The sequence below is a fragment of the Jaculus jaculus genome, chromosome 10 (genome assembly GCF_020740685.1).
Source record: "Jaculus jaculus isolate mJacJac1 chromosome 10, mJacJac1.mat.Y.cur, whole genome shotgun sequence".
Lineage (NCBI taxonomy): Eukaryota > Metazoa > Chordata > Mammalia > Rodentia > Dipodidae > Jaculus > Jaculus jaculus.
In genome coordinates this window covers 25,627,959-25,648,874 of record NC_059111.1, presented here as the reverse complement: position 1 = coordinate 25,648,874, position 20,916 = coordinate 25,627,959, and the positions used below count along the sequence as shown (strand labels likewise).

Here is a 20,916-nt window from a genome sequence, read left to right as displayed (position 1 = left end):
ATGCAGTTCAATGGGAGAAAGAGAAATCACTAGTGAAGATACTCATCAATGGATACCACAAGCTTTATAATTGGCCAGCCAGGCCAAATGAGCAATGGGTACAATAATGGCACGTCTGTTATGGGGGGAACCAACTGCCCTCTAATTGGACTGGAGGCCTGCTCCATGGGAAGGGAAAACATCCCTGATACTGAATACTTAAAACAGGGGTAGTCATAAGCCCTAGGGGTGTAACATCTGCTGTTGTCTGGCCAAATGTATATACTATGCTTATCAAACTGCCCAGTAGGCACTTCTGTTAATGTTTACACCCTTATATTAATGCTACTCTCACTTTTGGTTGAGAATCTTCTCTTTTCAGATGGCAGTGACCTTGGGACGACTCAGAAGGTAACATGGTGATGGAAAGAAATGACCGCAGTGCTCAGTACTGCAAGATCTCTATCACACCTTCCAAGGCTCAGAGTCTGATGCGGAAGAGGTGGCAGAAAGAATGTAAGAGACAAAGGAAGGGCAGGACTCCATACAACATGCTCCCTCCAGACTCAAAATGGCCTGGATATCCATGGCCTCACATTGCCTAATACTACCTGCATAAGACTATCATAAGAGGAGGAAAGGATCAAGACATCAAAAGCAAAAGAGAGACTGATTGAGATGGGGAGGGGGTATGATGGAGAGTGGAGTTTCAAAGGGGTAAGTGGGGGGAGGGAGGGTATCACCATGGGGTATTTTTTATAGTCATGGAAGTTGTTAATAAAAAGTTAAAAAAACTGTTAAATTAAAAAAACCCATTAAGTCAACATATGCTAATTGTACATATTTATAAGATACAACGTGCTATGCTGAAACAACCATACACTGTAAAGATCACAATAGGTACTTAATGTGTCTCTGTGAGACCTTTCAAGACCCCCTCATCTGGCTGGCTGAAAAGGGGTTATCATTTAGTGAGCATGGAGTTTCAGTTTTGCATGATGGAAAGCTCTCTGGAGATGACGGTAGTGATGTTTGTAAATAATGGCCTATGGGTGGTCATTATTTAACTGGGCCTCAGATTCCTCAGCTGCGAAGTGGGCATGGGAGTTGTAGGAGATCAACCACCCATGGCAGAGAGCTTGGCCCCGAGGCTGAGGGACCTGATAGAGTCTAGTGGGGCCACTTTATTTATTTATTTATTTTTTTGCACGTGTACATGTGTATGGGAGCAAATACATGCAGGTGTGCATGGAGGCCAGAGGACAACCTTGGGATGTTGTTTCTCTCAGATGCCTTCCATGTTTTTTTTTTTTTTTTTTTTTTTTTTTTTTACTTATTTGAGAGTGACAGAGAGATAGAGAGAGAGAGAGAAAGAGGCCCATAGAGAGAGAAGGCACGCCAGGGCCTCCAGCCACTGTAAACCGAACTCCAGACGCGTGCGCCCCCTTGTGCATCTGACTAATGTGGGTCCTGGAGAATTGAGCCTCGAACCGGGGTCCTCAGGCTTCACAGGAAGCGCTTAACCGCTAAGCCATCTCTCCAGCCCCTTCCATGTTTTTTGAGACAAGGTCTTGCACTGGTCTGGAGCTCACCAATCACATCCACCTACCTCTGCCTTCCCATGGCCGGGTTGACAAACACAGCTAGGATTACAAGCCCACACTACCAGCTCTCAGCACTTTTTTTTTGTTTGTTTTTGAGGCAGGGTGTCACTCTAGCTCAGGCTGACCTGGAATTCACTATGGAGTCTCAGGGTGGCCTCAAACTCACGGCGACCCTCCTACCTCTGCCTCCCAAGTGCCGGGATTAAAGGCGTGCACCACCACGCCCGGCTAACTCCTAGCATTTTGACATGGGTTCTGTGGATGGAACTAAAGTCCTCATGCTTTCAAGGACCTAGCTGAGTGTTGGGGCACATACCTTTAATCCCAGCACTTGGGAGGCAGAGGTAGGAGGATTGCTGTGAGTTCAAGGCCACTCTGAATCTATATAGTGAACTCCAGGTCAGCCTGGGCTAGAGTGAGATCCTACTTCGGTGGAGGGGAGACAAGGATCTGACCACCTGAGAGGGAGGGGCTGTTAAACTCACCAGCTTTCCCCCCCACCCCCCAGATCCAGATGTGTGACTACTGAGGAAAGTGTCGTTCCCTGGGGGAAAGTTGATGAGACGACTCAGCATCGGCTCCTCAGTGCTCAAGTCTCTGCTAGCTTGGTTCTGAATCTATCAAACCCCCAGTGAAATGAGCCTCTGGGATCCTGGTTTGGTTTGGGGCTGGACTCCTTAGGCTCTAGAAACAGCCCAAAGGCCCAAGGTGCTTCTAAGCTCACTGGGGCCTCTGAGGCCTCCAAGCCTAAAGACATGGGGACCACGCTGAGTCCTGGGGTACTGGAGCAGGCCAATCATGGGCATCCTTGCTGAGCTGACCACCACCATCAAGAGCCCACAGGAGGGGAGAGGGACACCCGAGGGTAGCATAACCCTCTTCACCTCAGGGCCACACATGCCACACTCATCTTTCCTCTCCCAATGTGACACATTTCTCCAGGCTAGAAAGAATGGAGATGCTTAGAATAAGATCATGAAGACAGAGCTCAGAAAAGGGTCCCATGGAAGGCCAGGCCATTGTTAGAATGAGCTGTTGAAGAAATCCTTTATAGTAAAACAAGGGCAGGTCAGAGTGCCTGGGAAACAGAGGATTTTCCAAAAAGCCCTCGCTTGGTGGAAAACAGGCTGTACTCACATGGCTTAGAGCAAGCCTTCAAGGAGGTCTGAACCTAGGACGGGTCAGCCAAGTACAACGTACAAGTCCATCCTCGGTGGTGGTTTCAAGAGGGTCTGCAGGACTGTGTGAGTCACGATCCCACAAGGCCAGCTCTACTTCAGAGAAAGTTACCTCTAAGTTGCTGACTTATGTCCCTCCTCAGACCCTGCTGAGGGAGGGAGGGAGTCTCCCTCAGTTCCCTTCCATGGCGATCCTAACTTGGAGGAATACAGGGAGCTGGCTGCCACCTCTGCAAGCTGGTGGCTCTCAAGTAGGAGTGGGCATGCTCAGCCGCATTCAGAATAGGGCTCAACTCTGGAATCATCCCAGAGTGCCTTCTCATTTTGCTGTGAGCTGATGTTTTCAGCCTAGACTGCTCACCTGAGAGCACTCTTTTTTAAAGAATATATTTAATTTAATTAATTAACTTATGAGAGAGAGAATGGGCACACAAAGGCCTCTAGCCACTGCAAACTAACTCTAGATGCATGTGCCACCATGTGCATCTGGCTTAATGTGGGTACTGGGGAATCAAACCTGGGTCCTTTGGCTTTGCCGGCAAGTGCACTCACTGCCAAGTCATCTCTCCGGCCCTGAGGGCACTATTTTAAACCTAGATGGGATGCCCTCAAGGAGATCCTGCCTGGAATGTGACCCACTGTCTGGGGTATGGCTCATAGCCTGGGTCTGCCTCAGAGAGGTTTTTTGCATCTGTCTGATTGAGAACCAGCAGCCCAAGCTTGCTTTTTTTTTTTTTTTTTTTTTTTTTAAGACAACTGTCCCGTAGAGATGAGGGAAAGTGTCTGCCATGGCCTCTCTGAAAGTTTAATCACTTGATCTTCACTAGCCACATAGCTGAGGCTCAAGGACAGGTCAAAAGAAAAAAAGCTGAGGAGCTGGCTTAGCAGTTAAGGCACTTGCCTGCAAAACCGACGAAGCCAGATTAGATTCCCAAGGACTCATATAAGCCAGATGCACATGGTAATGCATGCATGCAGAGCTCATTTGCAGCAGCTAGAGGCCCTGGCATGCCCCATTCCCTGCATCTGCCTCTTTTACTCTCAAATAAATAAGTAAAAATAAAAATATATATATTAAGAAAAGAATACAAGCCAAGCCACCAAGTTCTGAGAGGCCTCCTCGGGAAGTATGGAAAACCTGGAAGGCCTTGTAGGCTGTAAGTACTGCTGGGAAACTGAGGTGTCACCAGGCCACCGCTCCAGCATGGCGCACGTTGGGATGGGATTCATCAGGAACAGGCCTTAAGTAAATCAGGAGGTGCCCTCAGTACCCCAGAAAAGGTACTTTTGCATACCAGTTACAGGCCCACTGTGGAAGACCCCATGGCTCTTGCTCTGGCTTGGTTCCACTCCCTAATCCCATGGCAACCTTGCCCCACTCTCCTTTTTTTTTTTTTTAATTTATTTATTTATTTGAGAGCGACAGACACAGAGAGAAAGACAGATAGAGGGAGAGAGAGAGAATGGGCGCGCCAGGGCTTCCAGCCTCTGCGAACGAACTCCAGATGCGTGCGCCCCCTTGTGCATCTGGCTAACGTGGGACCTGGGGAACCGAGCCTCGAACCGGGGTCCTTAGGCTTCACAGGCGAGCGCTTAACCGCTAAGCCATCTCTCCAGCCCCCCACTCTCCATTTTGACTTGCAAGTTCATGGTACTAAAACCCTGTGCCACACACATACCACAGAGGCACCCAGCATCCACGGTTCTTGCTCCCTTTACATGAGGCCCTGTCCAGACTGAAAAACCTGGGAGTCAGTGGTCTGGGCAGAAGTATGAGCCCAAGACCCTATCATCCATTTCTTTGGTGATCTGGTCGCTTCATCTTTTCTTTGTCTGTTTGCGTTGTTTTGCTTTGTTTTTTTTTTTGAGGTAGGATCTTGCTCTAGCCCAGGCTGACCTAGAATTCACTATGTAATCAGCCTGAATTCAGGGTGGCCTTGAACCACAGAGATCCTTCTATCTCTGCCTCCCCAGTGCGAGCCCCATCACCCCTGGCCTCGGCTGGTCTCTGCATCCTTAAGTAATCATTGCCCTGTCATGCTGAGGGGGGGAGGAAAAGTCTGCGTGGGAGGGTAGAAGTGGTCTTCTGCACTAGAGCGAATGCTTTGCCTCTACCCCTGCCCACCACCCTTTCTCCCCGAACCTTCAGGATCTTTTCCAGCTGCTTCTGTGTGTCGACCACAATGATGTTGGCACGGCAGTCATGGGCGATGTACTGGCAGGCTTCAGGGGAGCTGGTTGTGTAGAGGCCAGTGACAATACCTCTGGAAGAAATCCACAAGGCTTCGTGTCAGAGGCAGAGGAGACATCCCTTCCCCAGATCCTCACAGCTCTCACCAGCAGAGGGCCTGGCGCCCCGAAGCTGGCCTCCGGTATCATCTTAGGAAGTAGGGGAGGGCAAAGGCAGGCCCCAGGGGAGACATGGGATGTTGGGATATTGGGAAATAGGAAAGAGCTCTATGAAAAGATGATCAAAAAATTAAAAAAAAAAAAAAAAAGGCCAGGCATGGTGGCGCACACCTTTCATCCCAACACTTGGAAGACAGAGGTAGGAGGATCATTGTGAGTTCAAGGCCACCCTGAGGCGACATAGTGAATCCCGGGTCAGCCTGGGCTAGAGTGAGACCCTACCTCGAACCCCCCACCAAAAACTTGCTCTGTCCATCACGCACTCATTGGAGACCCCGCCCTTACCCAGCCACTCACCCTGCAAACACTGTGCCCACTGCTGAGAAGAACCACTCGGGGGAATTGAAGGCGAGGATGGCCACACTGTGGGCTCGCTCCAAGCCAAGCTGTAGGTCACAAGCAAACAGGCGTGTCAGCGAGGCGGGGTGGGGGGCCTCTCTCTCCTTCTCCCCCACCGCCCTCTGCACAGACTGTAGAAACACCGCCAAGCCCGTCTCAGGACCTACTCAGCCAGAGAACTCTCTGATGGAGTGGTCACTCAGTAGCCCTTGTGCCCATTTGTGGTGGTTTGATTCAGGTGTCCCCCATAAACTTAGGTGTTCTGAATGCTAGGTTCCCAGCTGATGGATATTTGGGAATTAATGCCTCCTGGAGGGAGTGTATTGTTGGGGGCGGGCTTATGGGTATTAAAGCCAGTTTCCCCTTGCCAGTGTTTGGCACACCCTCCTGTTGCTGTGGTCCATCTTATGTTGGCCAGGGGGTGATGTCCACCCTCTGCTCATGCCATTGTTTTCCCCTGCCATCGTGGAGCTTCCCCTCGAGCCTGTAAGCCAAAATAAATCTCTTTTTCCCAGAAGCTGCTCTTGGTTGGGTGATTTCTAACAGCAATGCGAACCAGACTGCAACACCACTCAAGGCTTTCCCAGGGAGCCCAGCCCTCCCTGCGTGTATATCAAATGAAGAATCTCCTACAAGCTGCTGGCCCGTGGCAAAGGCTCCATACACGTAAAAATCCTTCATGCAAAGCTTAGATATAATACCAGCTCAGTCAACGATGACTTCTAAAGGCCTTTCCTACTAGGGGAGGAGGCTTGTGAGGTGCCAAGCTAGAAAGCAGGTACAGGGGCTGGAGAGATTGCCTAGTGGTTAAGGTGTTTGCCTGCAAAGCCAAAGGACACAGGTTCAAATCCCCAGTACTCATGTAAAGCCAGGCGTACAAGGTGGCGTCTGGTGTTTGTTGGCAGTGGCTAGAGGCCCTGGTGCACCCATTCTCTCTCTCTCTCTCTGTGTTCCTTTCTCTCAAATAAATAAATCAAAAAGGAGAAGAAAGGGCATTAGTCAGGGTCTCCTACCTTCAGGAAGCTTTTGGCGGCTTTGCGAGCGATGGCGTAATACTGGAAATAAGTGATGTGCTCCCACTTGTCCTGCCGCTTGAAGCCCAGAGCTCGGATGTCCCCATACTTGTCCAGGGCCTCGTAGAACATCCGGTGCACAGTATAGGGAAGCTGTGTGCAGTAGGGTTCGCGGCGCAGGCGCACCCTCCCATCAGCCCGAGTTGTCCACAGCGCTTCCTCTGCAAAGGCGGGAGAAGACACTGTCTCAGGAGACCCAATTCAGCCGGGGGCGGGGCCTCCAGCCCCAGCTGCTAACCCTGGCCTGGGGGTTGGCAGGCAAACCAAGGCGAGGGTAGGCTGGAAGGCTCCTTGGAGGCGGCGGTCTGGGTCAACCTTGAAGGGGGGGAGCAAAGCTCAGGGAAGAGCGTCTTGGAGAGGAGGCTGCAGAGACGGGGAGGCCTCCCCACCTTTCTCTCCTGTTATCTCGGCTTGAGTGGCCTGGCAGGGATGGTTGGGGTGTGTGGGGAGCTTTTGTTGCCTTAGATTCGCATTGTCTGGTCTCCGAGGTTCCGAACTCCAGTGTCTTTACCAAGGTCATTCACGGAGGAAGTGGAAGAGTCACAGGACAAACTCAGGCGTGCCTGCTGCCTCCTTTGGGACACTGTCTGGACATCTCTAAGCCTTTGAGAGTCAGGTAGAGCAACGTGTGCAGTAGGTGGGGACAGAGCCTGGATCACTTAGTATGTGGGATCTGGGGTAGGGGCTACACCCCAGCATTGCTTCCTCAGAGGGAAGGTGAGCATTTGTTTTCAGGGGGGATATAAGACTCAAAGAGTGTATAAGAGACTTGTACACGTTCCTCCGTTCTCTGGTTTCTAAGGGTTTTTTTGTTTTGTTTTGTTTCTTTTGTTTTTCAAGGTAGGGTCTCACTCTAGCCCAGGCTGACCTGGGATTCACTAGCAGTCTCAGGGTGGCCTCGAGCTCATGGCGATCCTCCTACCTCTGCCTCCCGAGTGCTGGGATTAAAGGAGTGTGCCACCACGCCCAGATGTTTCTAAAGTTTTTCAAATTGCTTGCAAAGGAGGTATGTATGGATGATCTGAATAATTTCAGCCCCCCCCCTTTTTTTTGCAAAGACAGGAGCCTGGGATGGAGAGATGGCTAAGTGGTTAAGGCACTTGACTAAAATGCCTAATGACCCAGGTTCAATTCCCCAGTATCCATGTAGAGCCAGATGCACAAAATGGTGCATGAATCTGTAATTCATTTGCAGTGGCTGGAGACCCTGGGACACCTATTCTCTCTGTCTCTCTCTATCTCTCTCTTTTTGCAAATAAATAAATAAATAAATATGTTAATTAATTTTTAAAATTATTTTTATTGATTTATTTTAGAGAGAGATAGAGAAAGAGAGACAGATAGAGAATGGGCACTTAGGGTCTCTAGCCACTGCAAACAAACTCCAGATGCCTTCACCCCCTTATGCATCTGGCTTACATGGGTTCTGGGAAGTTGAACCTGGGTCCTTTGGCTTTGCAGGCAAATGTCTTAATGGCTAAGCCATCTCTCCAGCCCTAATTAATTAATTTTTAAAGACAGGATCTTGCAGGCCAGCCTTGAATTTGCACTCTGCTTGCTTCAGCCCTCTGAGTAGTGGGATTACAGGTAGGTACCATCACATTTGGCCAGATCTCCCTGGGACAAGGGTGATTATTCTACAAAGATGATCACAGAAGAGGCTGAAGAGATGGCTTAGTGGTTACGGCACTTGCCTAAGGACCCAGGTTCAATTCTCCACGTCCCATATAAGCCAGATGCACATGGTGGAGCATGCGTCTGGAGTTCGTTCGCCAGTGGCTAGAGGCCCTGGTGCATCCATTCTCACACACACTCTCTCTCTGTCTCAAATAAATATTTTTTTTAAAGCATAAAAAAAAAAAGATGGCTGGGTGTGGTAGTGTGAGGTCGGAGGATTGCCATGAGTTCAAGGCCACCCTGAGACTACATAGTGAATTACAGGTCAGCCTGGGCTAGAGTGAGACCCCACCTTGAAAAAACCAAAACAACAACAACAACAAACAAACAAACAAACAAAGGTGGCCATAGAACAGGAACAGGTTGCAAGACATGGGGCATTCATTGCACTGTTGCCTGCTGGCCACCTGGCCCCACCAACTTCACCTCTCCAGGGAAGCCAATCCTGAGTAGCGCTTGCCCCAGATCGCACAAGCGAAGTGGTTCTGTCTTGGAGCTGATGGGCTAAGGTGCCTTGTCACCAGTCCTTACCGAAATTAGACAAATGTCCTTACTCTCTTTCGTTGACATCTGCTTAGGTTGTATAGAGACTTTGAGGTTGGCAGAAAAAGGTAAAGTCAGCCGGGCATGGTGGTGCATGCCTTTAATCCCAGCACTTGGGAGGTAGAGGAAGGAGGATCAACATGAGTCTGAGGCTACCCTGAGACTACATAGTGAATTCCAGGTCAGCCTGAGTTAGAGTGAGACCCTATCTTGAAAAAATAAAGGAAGGAAGGAAGGAAGAAAACAAATGAAGGTAGGAAGGAGGGAAGGAAGGAAGGGGTAAAGTCCTGGGGCTGGGACAGGCAGACACATTCAGGCCTAACAACCAGAAGAGAATGTATGAGGCAGGGGGACATGGCATTTATGAGCCAAGGGGAAAACAGGCTGGGCCAGAGGAGGGCATCAGAGAGAAAGTCACTTATCTATGGACTTGTACTGGCAGAAGCCAGGACCATGCTGGCTGGCATCCACACACCATTTCCTTACCAAGGCTCTGTGCCAGCTATTATTGGAGACCGGTACCCTTGAGTGGAGGCCTGAGCCCCCTTTCAATCTCTTCAAGGACTTTTCCAAGCTCTACCTAGCATCTTACACCTTGAGCAGACCTATGATCACCTTGTCTCCAGCCCTGGCTTTGGCAGAGTTGAGGGACTGACTTGAAAGCTGGAGGGAGGACATACCGACCTTGACCCTGGTACTCCCTGCTGTGAACCTACTAAGTTGTTTGTCTTTTGGCTTTACAGAAATCCTGTGAGAATGAGAGAGGTTAGCAAGGGCAGAGAGAAACAAAATACAGGTCTGGGGATGGGGGGTGGGAAGTGAATGGCAAAACAGTTCCACTGGAAGTCAGCTGAGCAGTTTCTCACTGAGTTACTGTCACACTCAGCAATGCTTCTCTGAGGTATGTCCCCACTGACACCTGTGCATGGATGCTCATTCTGGCGTTACTTCTAATAATCCCCAAATGGAAACAACCTGAATATTCACAGACATGCCAATGAAGACAGAATGTGCCTTATCCATACAATGGGATGTAATTCTACTGGAAACAAAAGATTAAATAGGACTGGAGAGATGACCTTGGTTAAAGCACTTGCCTGCAAAGTCTAAGGACCCAGGTTCAATTCCCCATTACCCACAAAGGCCAGAGACACAAGGTGGCACATGCATCTGGAGCTCATTTGCAATGGTTAGAGGACCTGGCATGCCCATTCTCTCACTCTCTGATGTAAATAAATAAAATATTTAAAATTTATAAATGGCTAGAGAGATGGCTTAGTGGTTAAGGCACTTGCCTACAAACTCTAAGAACCCAGGTTTGATTCTCCAGAACCCACAAAAGCTGGATGCACATGGTGGCACATGCATATGGAGTTCATTTGCAGTGGCTAGAAGCCCTGGCATGCCCATTCTCCCCCCCCCCCCTCTCTCTCTCTCTCTCTCTCTCTCTCTTGCTCTTTCTCTCTCTCATAAATAAATAAATTTGAGCTGGAGAGATGGCTTAGTGGTTAAGCGCTTGCCTGTGAAGCCTAAGGACCCCGGTTCGAGGCTCGATTCCCCAGGACCCACGTTAGTCAGATGCACAAGGGGGTGCATGCGTCTGGAGTTCATTAGCAGTGGCTGGAAGCCCTGGCGTGCCCATTCTCTCTCTCTCTCTCTGTCTCTTTCTCTCTCTGTCACACTCAAAAATAAATAAATAAATAAAAAATAAATAAAATTTAAAAAGATATATGTATATGTGTGTGTATGTGGTTGTGTGTGTGTGTGTACAAATACCTGTACTCGCTGAAACACAAATACAGCTCAAAACACAGCCAGTGAAAGAAGCCAGATACAAAAGACCATGCATCATATGATTCTATGCATTATATGACTACATGCATATGAAGTATCAAGAAAAGACTTACTGCCTGGATGAGGTGCAGAAATGGAGAGTGACTATAAAGTAAGTGCAAGAAAATTTGGGGGTGATGAAAATGTTGTAAAATTGCATTGTGGTAATGGTTATACAAATGTAAATTTCTAAAAATCTTTGAATTACACACTTCAAGTGGGTGAATGAGATGGTATATAAATTATACCTCAGCTGAGCATGGTGGCAGGTGCCTTTAATCTCAGCACTCAGGAGGCAGAAGTAGGAGGATCACTGTGAGTTCAAGACCAGCCTGAGAGCACATGGTGAATTCCCATGTAGTCCCAGGCAGGCCTTGAACTCATGGAAGGCAAGTGCCACCACACCTGGGTCCAAACTGAGTTTTTAAAAAATACATATGTTTATTTTTATGAGAGAGAGAATGAATATGGGTATACTCTCCAGCTGCTGCAAACCAATTCTAGACACATGAGCCATCTTGTACATCTGGCTTACATGGGTCCTGGGGAATTACACCTGCATCCTTTGGCTTTGCAGGCAAGTGCCTCAATCACTAAGTTATCTCTCTAGCCCCATACTGAGAGTTTTAACTGAAACATTTAAAATCTTTTGTTGGAATGACAAAAATAGGATTCTTGATTGAAAGAAATATGAAACAATTTTGAGGTCTACAATATAAAAGTGGAAGGCCTCCTCATCCAAATACAGTGAAAGGAGTTGGGTTTTGCCTGTTGTTGCAGTTGTTCTATTTATGTTTTTAACCAGTGTTGGAAATAGATCCCAGAGCCTCTTGAAAGCTGGGCAAGGGCTCTGCTTTTCAGCCACAACTACAGCCCCAGAGTTGTTTATTCACAAAGAGAATTGGGGAGACAGGCATGGTAGCTCAAACCTGTCATCCCAGCACATGGGAAGCAGAGGTGGAAAGATTGCTAAGAGTTCAAGGCCAACCTGGCCTACATATTGAATTCCAGATCAGCCCAGACTTCATGTGAGACCCTGTCTCCAACATCAAAAACAGTAAGACAAAACAAAATAAAATGGAACCAGAGAAGGGAAGAATCATGTTGTCTGAGTAACAGTCAAGGTGAACAAACCCAGATACTTATGAAAATACTTTGCAGCTAATGTATTAGCATCATGATAAATAATGCATTATAAAATAAATAATGATCCAGTCGTGGTGGCGCACACCTTTAATCCCAGCACTCGGGAGGCAGAGGTAGGAGGATCACCATGAGTTCAAGGCCATCCTGAGACTACATAGTAAATTCCAGGTCAGCCTGGGCTAGAGTGAGACCCTACCTTGAAAAAACAAAAAATAATAATAGTAACAATAAATAGTGAATGAATAAAGTGCCTTAGGATTTGCAAGTAAAAACTGGAGGCACAATCTTCATTTCCATAAGGAAACAGGCCTTCTCATTTTCTGTGAGACCCATGGCCCTTAACCTGTTTCTTTGTCTTCAAACAACACCCAGAAAGACGTGTTATTTCTCTATCCTAAGAAAGCTAGGGGCTGGAGAGGTTGCTTCACAGTTAAGGCATTTACTTGTAATGCCTAAGGACCCAGGTTTGACTCCCCAGAACCCATGTAAGCCAAATGCACAAGGGGATGCATACACACAAGGTCACACATGCATACAAGGTAACACACACATTTGGAGTTTGATTGCAGTGGCTAGAGGCCCTGGAGCACCAATTCTCTCTCTCTCTCATAATTTTTTTTTTTTTAAAGCCGGGTGAGCCGGGCGTGGTGGCGCACGCCTTTAATCCCAGCACTCGAGAGGCAGAGGTAGGAGGATCACCGTGAGTTCAAGGCCACCCTGAGACTACATAGTGAATTCCAGGTCAGCCTGAGCCAGAGTGAGACCCTACCTCAAAAAACAACAACAACAACAACAAAAAGCTGGGTGTGGTGGTGCATGCCTTTAATCCCAGCACTCAGAAGGCTTTGGAGGATTGCCATGAGTTTGAGGCCACCCTGAGACTACATAGTGAATTCCAGGTCAGCCTGAGCTAGAGTGAGACCCTACCTCGAAGAAAGGAAAAAAAAAAAAAAAGAAAGCTATAAAGTTTTAGAGATCTATTGTTGTTCAATGTGGTGACTATAATTAACATGTTATATTTTGAAAATCTACTCTTAGCCAAGCATGGTGACACATGACTTTAATCCCAGCACTTGGGAGGCCGAGGTACGAGGATTGCATACATACACACACACACTCTTAGAGACTGTGTTCTCATCACAAAATTAGTCTGTGATGTAACATATATATTAACTACCTCTGTTTAGCCATTTCACACGTCCACATATTTCAAAACATGTTGCCCACCATAAATACATGGTTTTTATTTGCAAAACTTCTTTGCAAGTTGTTGCAGTCAGGTTCGCATTGCTGGTAGAAATCACCCAACCAAGAACAGCTTGTGGGAAAAAGAGATTTATTTTGGCTTATACGCTCGAGGGGAAGCTCCACGATGGCAGGGGAAAATGATGGCATGAGCAGAGGGTGGACATCACCCCTGTTCCACATAAGGTAGACAATTGCCAAACGCTGACATGGGGAAATTGGCTATAATACCCATAAGCCCGCCCCCAACAATACACTCCCTCCAGGAGGCTTTAATTTCCAATGACCATCAGTTGAGGAACCTAACATCCAGAACACCTAAGTTTAAGGGAGACACCTGAATCAAACCACCACATTCTGCCCCTGGCCCCCATAAATCAACATCCATACACCATGTAAAATAGAATGCATTCAGTTCAACTTAAAAGTACCCATAGTTTTTATCAGTCCCAATGATGTTCGAACATCCCCATAATCCAAGGTCTTTTAACTGAGTCACAATACCAAAAATAAAACCTATAAAATCCCATAATGGCACAGAATAAAAACATTCACACTGCAAAAGATGGCATTGGGGGGCTGGAGAGATGGCTTAGTGGTTAAGCGCTTGCCTGTGAAGCATAAGGACCCTGGTTCGAGGCTCGATTCCCCAGACCCACGATAGCCAGATGCACAAGGGGGCGCATGTGTCTGGAGTTCGTTTGCAGTGGCTGGAAGCCCTGGCACGCCCATTCTCTCTCTCACTCTCTCTCTCTCTCTGCCTCTTTCTCTCTCTGTCACTCTCAAATAAATAAATAAAAATGAACAAAAAAATTTACAAAAAAAATGGCATTGGGCATAGCAAAGAAACATTCAACCAATACAAGATTTAAAACAACCAGGGCAAACATCAAACTCTGTAGCTTAAAGTCCAACAACTCTAGCCAGTGACAAATCTCCAAGTCTGATAATTCTAACCAGCAACAAGTCTTTGGCATTCCAATTCCGCCCCTCCAGCCAGGTGACTCACAGTCCTGGAAGACTTCATCAGGGCTGGCAGCTTTCCTTAACAGCCATCTCGTGGTCCCGGCATCTCCACTGGGTCTCCACTGCAATCCATAGTTCATCCTCATGGAGTCTCCATGCAGGCATCCAGCAAACCTGCTTCACACTGCCCATGGCCATTTCCAAAACACAAGACCACATTGCAAACTCGATGACCCTCTCTTTCCTGCGTTTCTCACACTCCACAATACCAGGTAGGGTGCCACTTTATTAATCCGGCGGTGGGGGGGAATAAAGCAGACTTGGAAGAACAGGACACTCCTTGAGCACTCAGGGACCCTTCAAGAGTCTACATTCTTCCTGTTGTCCCAGTGCAGGTCAGCTGGCTCATTCTCAATGGTAATCTCTCAAACAATTTGCAGGTGAGCAGGCAGCAGTTTAGGCTCAAAGATTTCATTTTTTTCTGTGCCATATACCTCTGCTCACACCAGTTCATTTCTATGTAGAGCAACCCTGCACAACTTCTCAGGATCCAGGTATAAAAGCAAGCTTCTCACATAAACTATTAGCCCAGTCCAAGCAAAGCTCTTTCTCACCATCATAAGCCAAACCTCATAGTCCACAGTTCTTACTACATTCAGGTCTTTCAACTCTGACCAGAATAGACCATCAAGCTGTACTTACAGCACTGCAAGGCATCTCTTAGGCCAAAGTTTCAAATCCTTTCACATTCCTCTTGAAAATCAGCTCCAAAAGGTCAAAGCCACACAGTCAGATGTCTAGCAGCAATCCCACTCCTCAGTACCACTTTACTGTTGCAGTCCGGTTCACATTGTTGGTAGAAATCACCCAACCAAGAGCAGCTTGTGGGGAAAAAGAGGTTTACTTTGGCTTATAGGCTCAAGGGGAAGCTCCACAATGGCAGGGGAAAATGATGGCATAAGCAGAGGGTGGACATCACCCCTTGGCCCACATAAGGTAGACAATAAGAACAGGAGAGTATGCCAAACACTGGCAAGGAGAAACTGGCTATAACACCCATAAGCCCACCTCCAACAATACTCGGCCACCAGGAGGCATTAATTTCTTATTGCCATCAGCTGGGGAACCTAGCATTCAGAACACTTAAGTTTATGGGGGACACCTGAATCAAACCATCACACAAGTGGAATGTTTAGCACTGAGACATCTCTATCACACCTTCCAAGGCTCGGGGTCTCTTGCAAAAGAGGTAGCAGAAAGAATATAAGAGCCAAAGGAAGGGTAGGACTCCTTACAATGCACTCTTCCAGACTCAAAAAGGCCTGGATATCCATGGCTTTGCTGTGCCTGGCACCACCTACGAGATCTTCATAACAGGAGGAAAAGATGATGACGTCAAAATCAAAGAGAGACAACTGGGGGGGGGGGAGGGATATGATGGAGGGTGGATTTGTGAGGGAGGGAAAGTAGGGGAGGGGAGGGAATTATCATGGGTTCCTGTCTGTAATTATGAAAGCTATCAAAAACCTTTAAAAAGCCTTTTTTGCATGTGTATGTGTGTTAGGTGTGTGCATATGTATATTTGCATATCTGTGTATGTGTGAATGCATGTGCGTGTGGGGGGGGTGTATGTGCACATGTGTGCACATGCATTTGGAGGCCAGGGGTTGACACTGGGTGACTTAATCTATCACTCTCCACCTTACTTACTGAGGCAGGGTCTCTTTCTGAACCCAGAGCTCACCAATTCAGGCAGTCTAGCTAGCCAGCTTGCCCTGGAGATCTGCCTCTCTCTGAGTCCTGAGCACTGGGCTCACAGGCCAGCATTTACAGGAGTGCTGGCTGGGGTTCTCATGATTGCACAGAAGTGCGTTAGCAAATGAGCCATCTCCCCAGCCCCAAAGAAAAGAAATACAGGGCTGGAGAGATGGCTTAGTGGCTAAGGCACTTGCCTGCAAAGCCAAAGGACCCAGTTTCGAGTCCCCAGGGCCCACATAAACCAGATGCACAAGGGGGCACACACATCTGGAGTTTGTTTGCAGTAGCTGGAGGCTCTGGCATGCCCATTCTCTCTCTCTGCCTATTTCACTCTCTCAAATAAATAAATAAAAATAAAATATTAAAAAAATAAATATTATACATTTTTTGGTGGGGAGTGGTTTGAGGTAGGGTCTCGCTCTAGTTCAGGCTGACCTGGAATTCACTATGGAGTCTCAGGCTGGCCTCGAACTCACAATTATCCTCCTACCTTTGCCTCCTAAGTGCTGGAATTAAAGACATGTGCCACAACACCCAACTGAGAAGAAATTTTTTTTTAAAGAAGGAAGAAACAGTGACAGAGGAGTGCTCAGCACTGCAATATCTCTATCACACCTTCCAAGGCCCAGGGTCCATTGTAGAAGAGGTGGCGGAAAGAATGTAAGAGCCAAAGGAAGGGTAGGACTCCTTACAACGTGCTCCTCCAGACACAAAGTGGCCTGAATATCCACGACCTCACAGTACCTGACACTACCTACACAAGACCATCATAAGAGGAGGAAAAGATGACATCAAAATAAAAGAAAGACTCATTTAGAGGGGGTGGGGATATGATGGAGAGCAGAGTTGTGAAGGGGAAAGTTGGGGAAATTATGGTTTATTGTCTATAATTATGGAAGTTGTCAATAATAAAAAAAATTTTTAAGAAGAAAGAAACTACAATATGAGGACAATAATATTTGTCCCTGGGCTGGGGAGATCACTGAGTAGTTAAAGGCACTTTAACCTTGCAAATCCTTGCCCATTTGGGTACAATTCTCCAGTACCCACATAGAGCCATATGCATAAAGTGGCGTTCATTTGCAGCAGCAATAGGTCCTATCTAGTGTGCTCATAGTACTTTTCTCTCTCTTAAATAATAATAATAATAATAATAATAATAATAATAATAATAATAATGCCATCATGCCTGGCTGAGTCTCCCGAAGTAATCATTCTACACCCTTATCTGACCTACTGAAAAATCCTTCCTCAGCTCACATTGGCCACAGGGGGGGTGTCCACACCATTGCTCTCAGGCAGGACCTTCCCCAAAGGGCTCCCCTTTCCCAGCCTCAACAGCCCCTGCCTGAGCTGCTGTCCGTCCTCCTGCCCTTCCGGCCCCTATACCTTTGTGTGTGCTGTGACACTGACAGGAACACCCTTCCCTCTGTCACGCAGAGCGACAGCACTTCAAGGGCTGCATGCCATTCTCTAGCTGAAGACTACTGGGCTATGATCATGCCTGCTCACCAAGGCAGGCGCCTCCTCTCTGGGTTCTGGGTGTCAGCCTGATGCAGAGCAGAGGCCAGCAGTGTGGAAGGAAGGACAAGTTGGCCTCCTTCTCATCCCAGCCAGGGGAGCTGGACGGAATGAGTGTGTGCCAAAGGGACCCAGGCTTATCTCTCTACCTTACTTACCCTGATGCTTGAGGACAAGGTCAGACATGGCATTGCCCAAGTGCTCACAGAATACGACATACCAGCCTGAGCCCTACAGGGCCTGCGGAGGTTTGATCCTGTTGAGACCCTCTAGCCTGAGTCCATCAGAGCTCTGTGGTCTCTTGGATTTTGGTGCCAGCTGCTAAGTCTGCCCATGGACTCGAGGGTCAAAAGAAGGGTGGGTAGAAGACTCTCCCAGCCTGGGGTACTTCGTTCCCTCACCCCTCCTGTCCATGTATTTCAACCCCTGAGCCCTTCTCACACTTTGTCCTCCTCCGACCTCCATCCCTGTGACGAAGGGGACGTCGTGGAACAACGAGTGGCAAAGCCTGGGCTTCGGTTTTGGCTATTGGTGCACTGCGCCAGTGCAGAGCAGGGAAGGTTCCTTTGCCCACAGGTGCTGAGCCTTGGATGGGAGCCTTGCTAACCCGGCCAAAGAAGTGAGAACAGAGCTCCAAGCCCTGGCCACATGCCCATGAGTTCACTATATAGGTAGGGAGCCTAGCAGGGGTGCTCCATATAGATGATGGCTGACACAGAGTCTCTCTCTCTCTCTCTCTCTCTCTCTCTCTCTCTCTCATCTATCTATCTATCTATCTATCTATCTACCTACCTACCTACCTACCTACCTATCATCATCATCATCATCGATTTATCTGGCTATCATCTGTCTATCTATCTGGCTATCTATGTCTTTTTTATATTTTTTTGTTTATTTTTATTTATTTATTTGAGGGCTGAGAGAGAAAGAGGCAGAGGGAGAGAGAGAGAATGGGCGCGCCAGGGCCTCCAGCCACTGCAAACGAACTCCAGACGCGTGCGCCCCCTTGTGCATCTGGCTAACGTGGGACCTGGGGAACTGAGCCTCGAACCAGGGTCCTTAGGCTTCACAGGCAAGCGCTTAACTGCTAAGCCATCTCTCTAGCCCTATCTATGTCTTTTTTATTTTATTTTAGTTTTTCGAGGTAGTGTCTCACTCTAGCCCAGTCTGACCTAGAATTCACCTCAAGGTGCCCTGGAACTCATGGTGCTCCTCCTACCTCTGCCTCCCAAGTGCTGGGATTAAAGGCATGTGCCGTCATGCCTGGCTCTATCATCTTTTTCTTTTTTTCTTTTTTTTTTGGTTTCTCAAGGTAGGGTTTCACTCTAGTCCAGGTGACCTGGAATTCACTCTGTCGTTCTCAGGGTGGCCTGGAACTCACAGTGATCCTCCTACCTCTGCCTCCTGAGTGCTGGGACTAAAGGCGTGCACCACGACGCCCAGCCCTCTATCATCTTTTTTACAATTTTTTAAAAATCTATTTGCAAGCACAGGGAGCTAGAGAGAAGAGACAGACAGAGAGAATGGGTGTGCTAGGACCTCTTGCTGCCGCAAATAAACTACAGATGCATGTGCCACTTTGTGCATCTGGCTTTCAGTGGGTGCTGTGAAACTGAACCTGGGTCATTAGGCTTTGCAGGCAAGCGCTCTAACTGCTGAGTCATCTCTCCAGCCCCCTCTATCATCCTTTCCTCTCTCCCTCTCATCTGGAAATGACTCACAGAGATCAGGACAATAATGAAGTGTGAGGAGTCATCACGCAGCCAGAGGAATGGAGAGATATCAGGACAGAGGGAAGCCATCATGTCCTCTGAGCAAGGGCCATTCCCCATCAGCCTCTTTTCCTTCCCTGCTAGTCCTCAAGACAGCTCCTACCTCCCGCAAGCACTTGAACCCACCTTTCACCTCCTCTGCCTCTGCAAAAATCTCTCAAAAGGAAGGAGTTTGCAAGAGCAAAGACAAAGCCAGGCAAATGGGCAGACTCTGCCATTGGGAAGGGAACTGTTCATGGCAGGACGCAACCTGATATGACTCTCCTGAGGGTGGCTGCCAGTCATACCCAAGGGTTGGCAAAAGGTGTGTCTTGGGAACCAGTAATCCTGTTAAGAAGTTATACTAAGCTGGGTGTGGTGGCGCACACCTTTAATCCCAGCACAGGAGGATTGCCATGAGTTCAAGGTCACCCTGAGACTACAGAGTGAATTCCAGGTCAGCCTGGGCTAGAGTGAAACCCTACCTTGGGAAAAAAAAAAAAAAAGAAGAAGAAGTTATGTGAGGGAAACAATCAGACAAGTTCAGCAAGACTATGGAGATAAGTTCTGCTCCTGCTGGAAACAGTCCCAATGGCTAATAGGGCACTAATGAGATACATGAATAGAGGGTTATATCAGGGGTTCCCAGAAAGCCATTAAAAGAAGATATTCAAGGGCCAGGCATGGTGGCGCATGCCTTTAATCCCGGCAGAGGTAGGAGGATCATTATAAGTTTGAGACCACCCTAAGACTACATAGTGAATTCTATGTCAGCCTGGGCTAGAGTGAAACCCTACCTCAAAAAAAACAAAAGAAACAGGGAGGTCCCTGATGCCCCCAAAACATTATAGGCCATTGCCGAGGCCCTTGGTTTCCCACCAGGAATAGATGGTAAGACCCTACTGCTGAAGACTCCACATACTTGGGCTACAAGGCCACTGAGAAATCCTGCTGGAACTGAGCTGATAACCTCCTCCATGTAGACCAGCTGACAGAAAGCTGGAAGAAGCCATTCTACATGTAGTTCAGTGGGAGAAAGAGAAATCACCAGTGAAGATACTCAACAGTGGACACTGCAAGCCTTATAATTGGCCAGCCAGGCCAAATGAGCCAATGGGTGCAATAGTGGCACATCTGTCATGGTGGAAAACAACTGCCCTCCAATTGGACTGGAGGCCCGCTCCATGGGGGGAAACACCTCCCTGATACTGAAAACTTAAAACAGGGGTAGTCATGAGCCCTAGGGGTGTAACATCTGCTGATATATGGAAAAATGTATATACTATGCTTATCAAACTGCCCAGTAAGCACTTCTCTTAATATTTATACCCTTATATTAACGCTACTCTCACTTTGGGTAGAGAATCTTCTCTTTCCAGATAGCAGTGACTTTGGGATGACTCAGAAGGTATCATAGTGCTGGAAAGAAGTAACTGGAGTACTTAGTAACATCTCAATCACACCTTCCAAGGCTCAGGGTCTAATGTGGAAGAGGTGGTGGAAAGAATGTAAGAGCCAAAGGAAGGGTAGGACTCCTTACAACATGCTCCTCCAGACACAAAATGGCCTGCATATCCATGACCTCACAGTGCCTGACACTACCTACACAAGACCATCATAAGAGGAGGAAAAGACCATGACATCAAAATAAGAGCGAGACTGATTGAGATGGGGAGGGGATATGATGGAGAATGGAATTTCAAAGGGGAAAGTGGGGGGGGAGGGTATTACCATGGGATACTTTTTTATAATCATGGAAAATGTTAGTAAAAATTGAGAAAAAAAGAAACAAGCACAAAAAAATAAATAAAAATGAAATAAAAAAAGAAAGAAGAAGAAACTCAAGGCTGGAAAGATGGCTCAGCAGTTAAGGGGTTGCCCATAAAGCCTAATG

The 20,916-nt window shown here is 47.6% G+C and overlaps 1 protein-coding gene across 1 annotated transcript in view; it reads right to left on the bottom strand.

The window, feature by feature from the left end:
- Positions 1 to 20,916, bottom strand: part of Acsbg1 (acyl-CoA synthetase bubblegum family member 1) — an 83,874-nt gene that overhangs the window by 24,147 nt on the left and 38,811 nt on the right. Inside the window, exons 3-5 of the mRNA XM_045160729.1 lie at positions 6,523 to 6,743; positions 5,468 to 5,556; positions 4,905 to 5,025 (exon numbers count right to left, since the gene is read on the bottom strand). Of these exons, the coding sequence (XP_045016664.1) occupies positions 4,905 to 5,025; positions 5,468 to 5,556; positions 6,523 to 6,743 (431 nt within the window). The remainder of the gene's footprint in view (positions 1 to 4,904; positions 5,026 to 5,467; positions 5,557 to 6,522; positions 6,744 to 20,916) is intronic.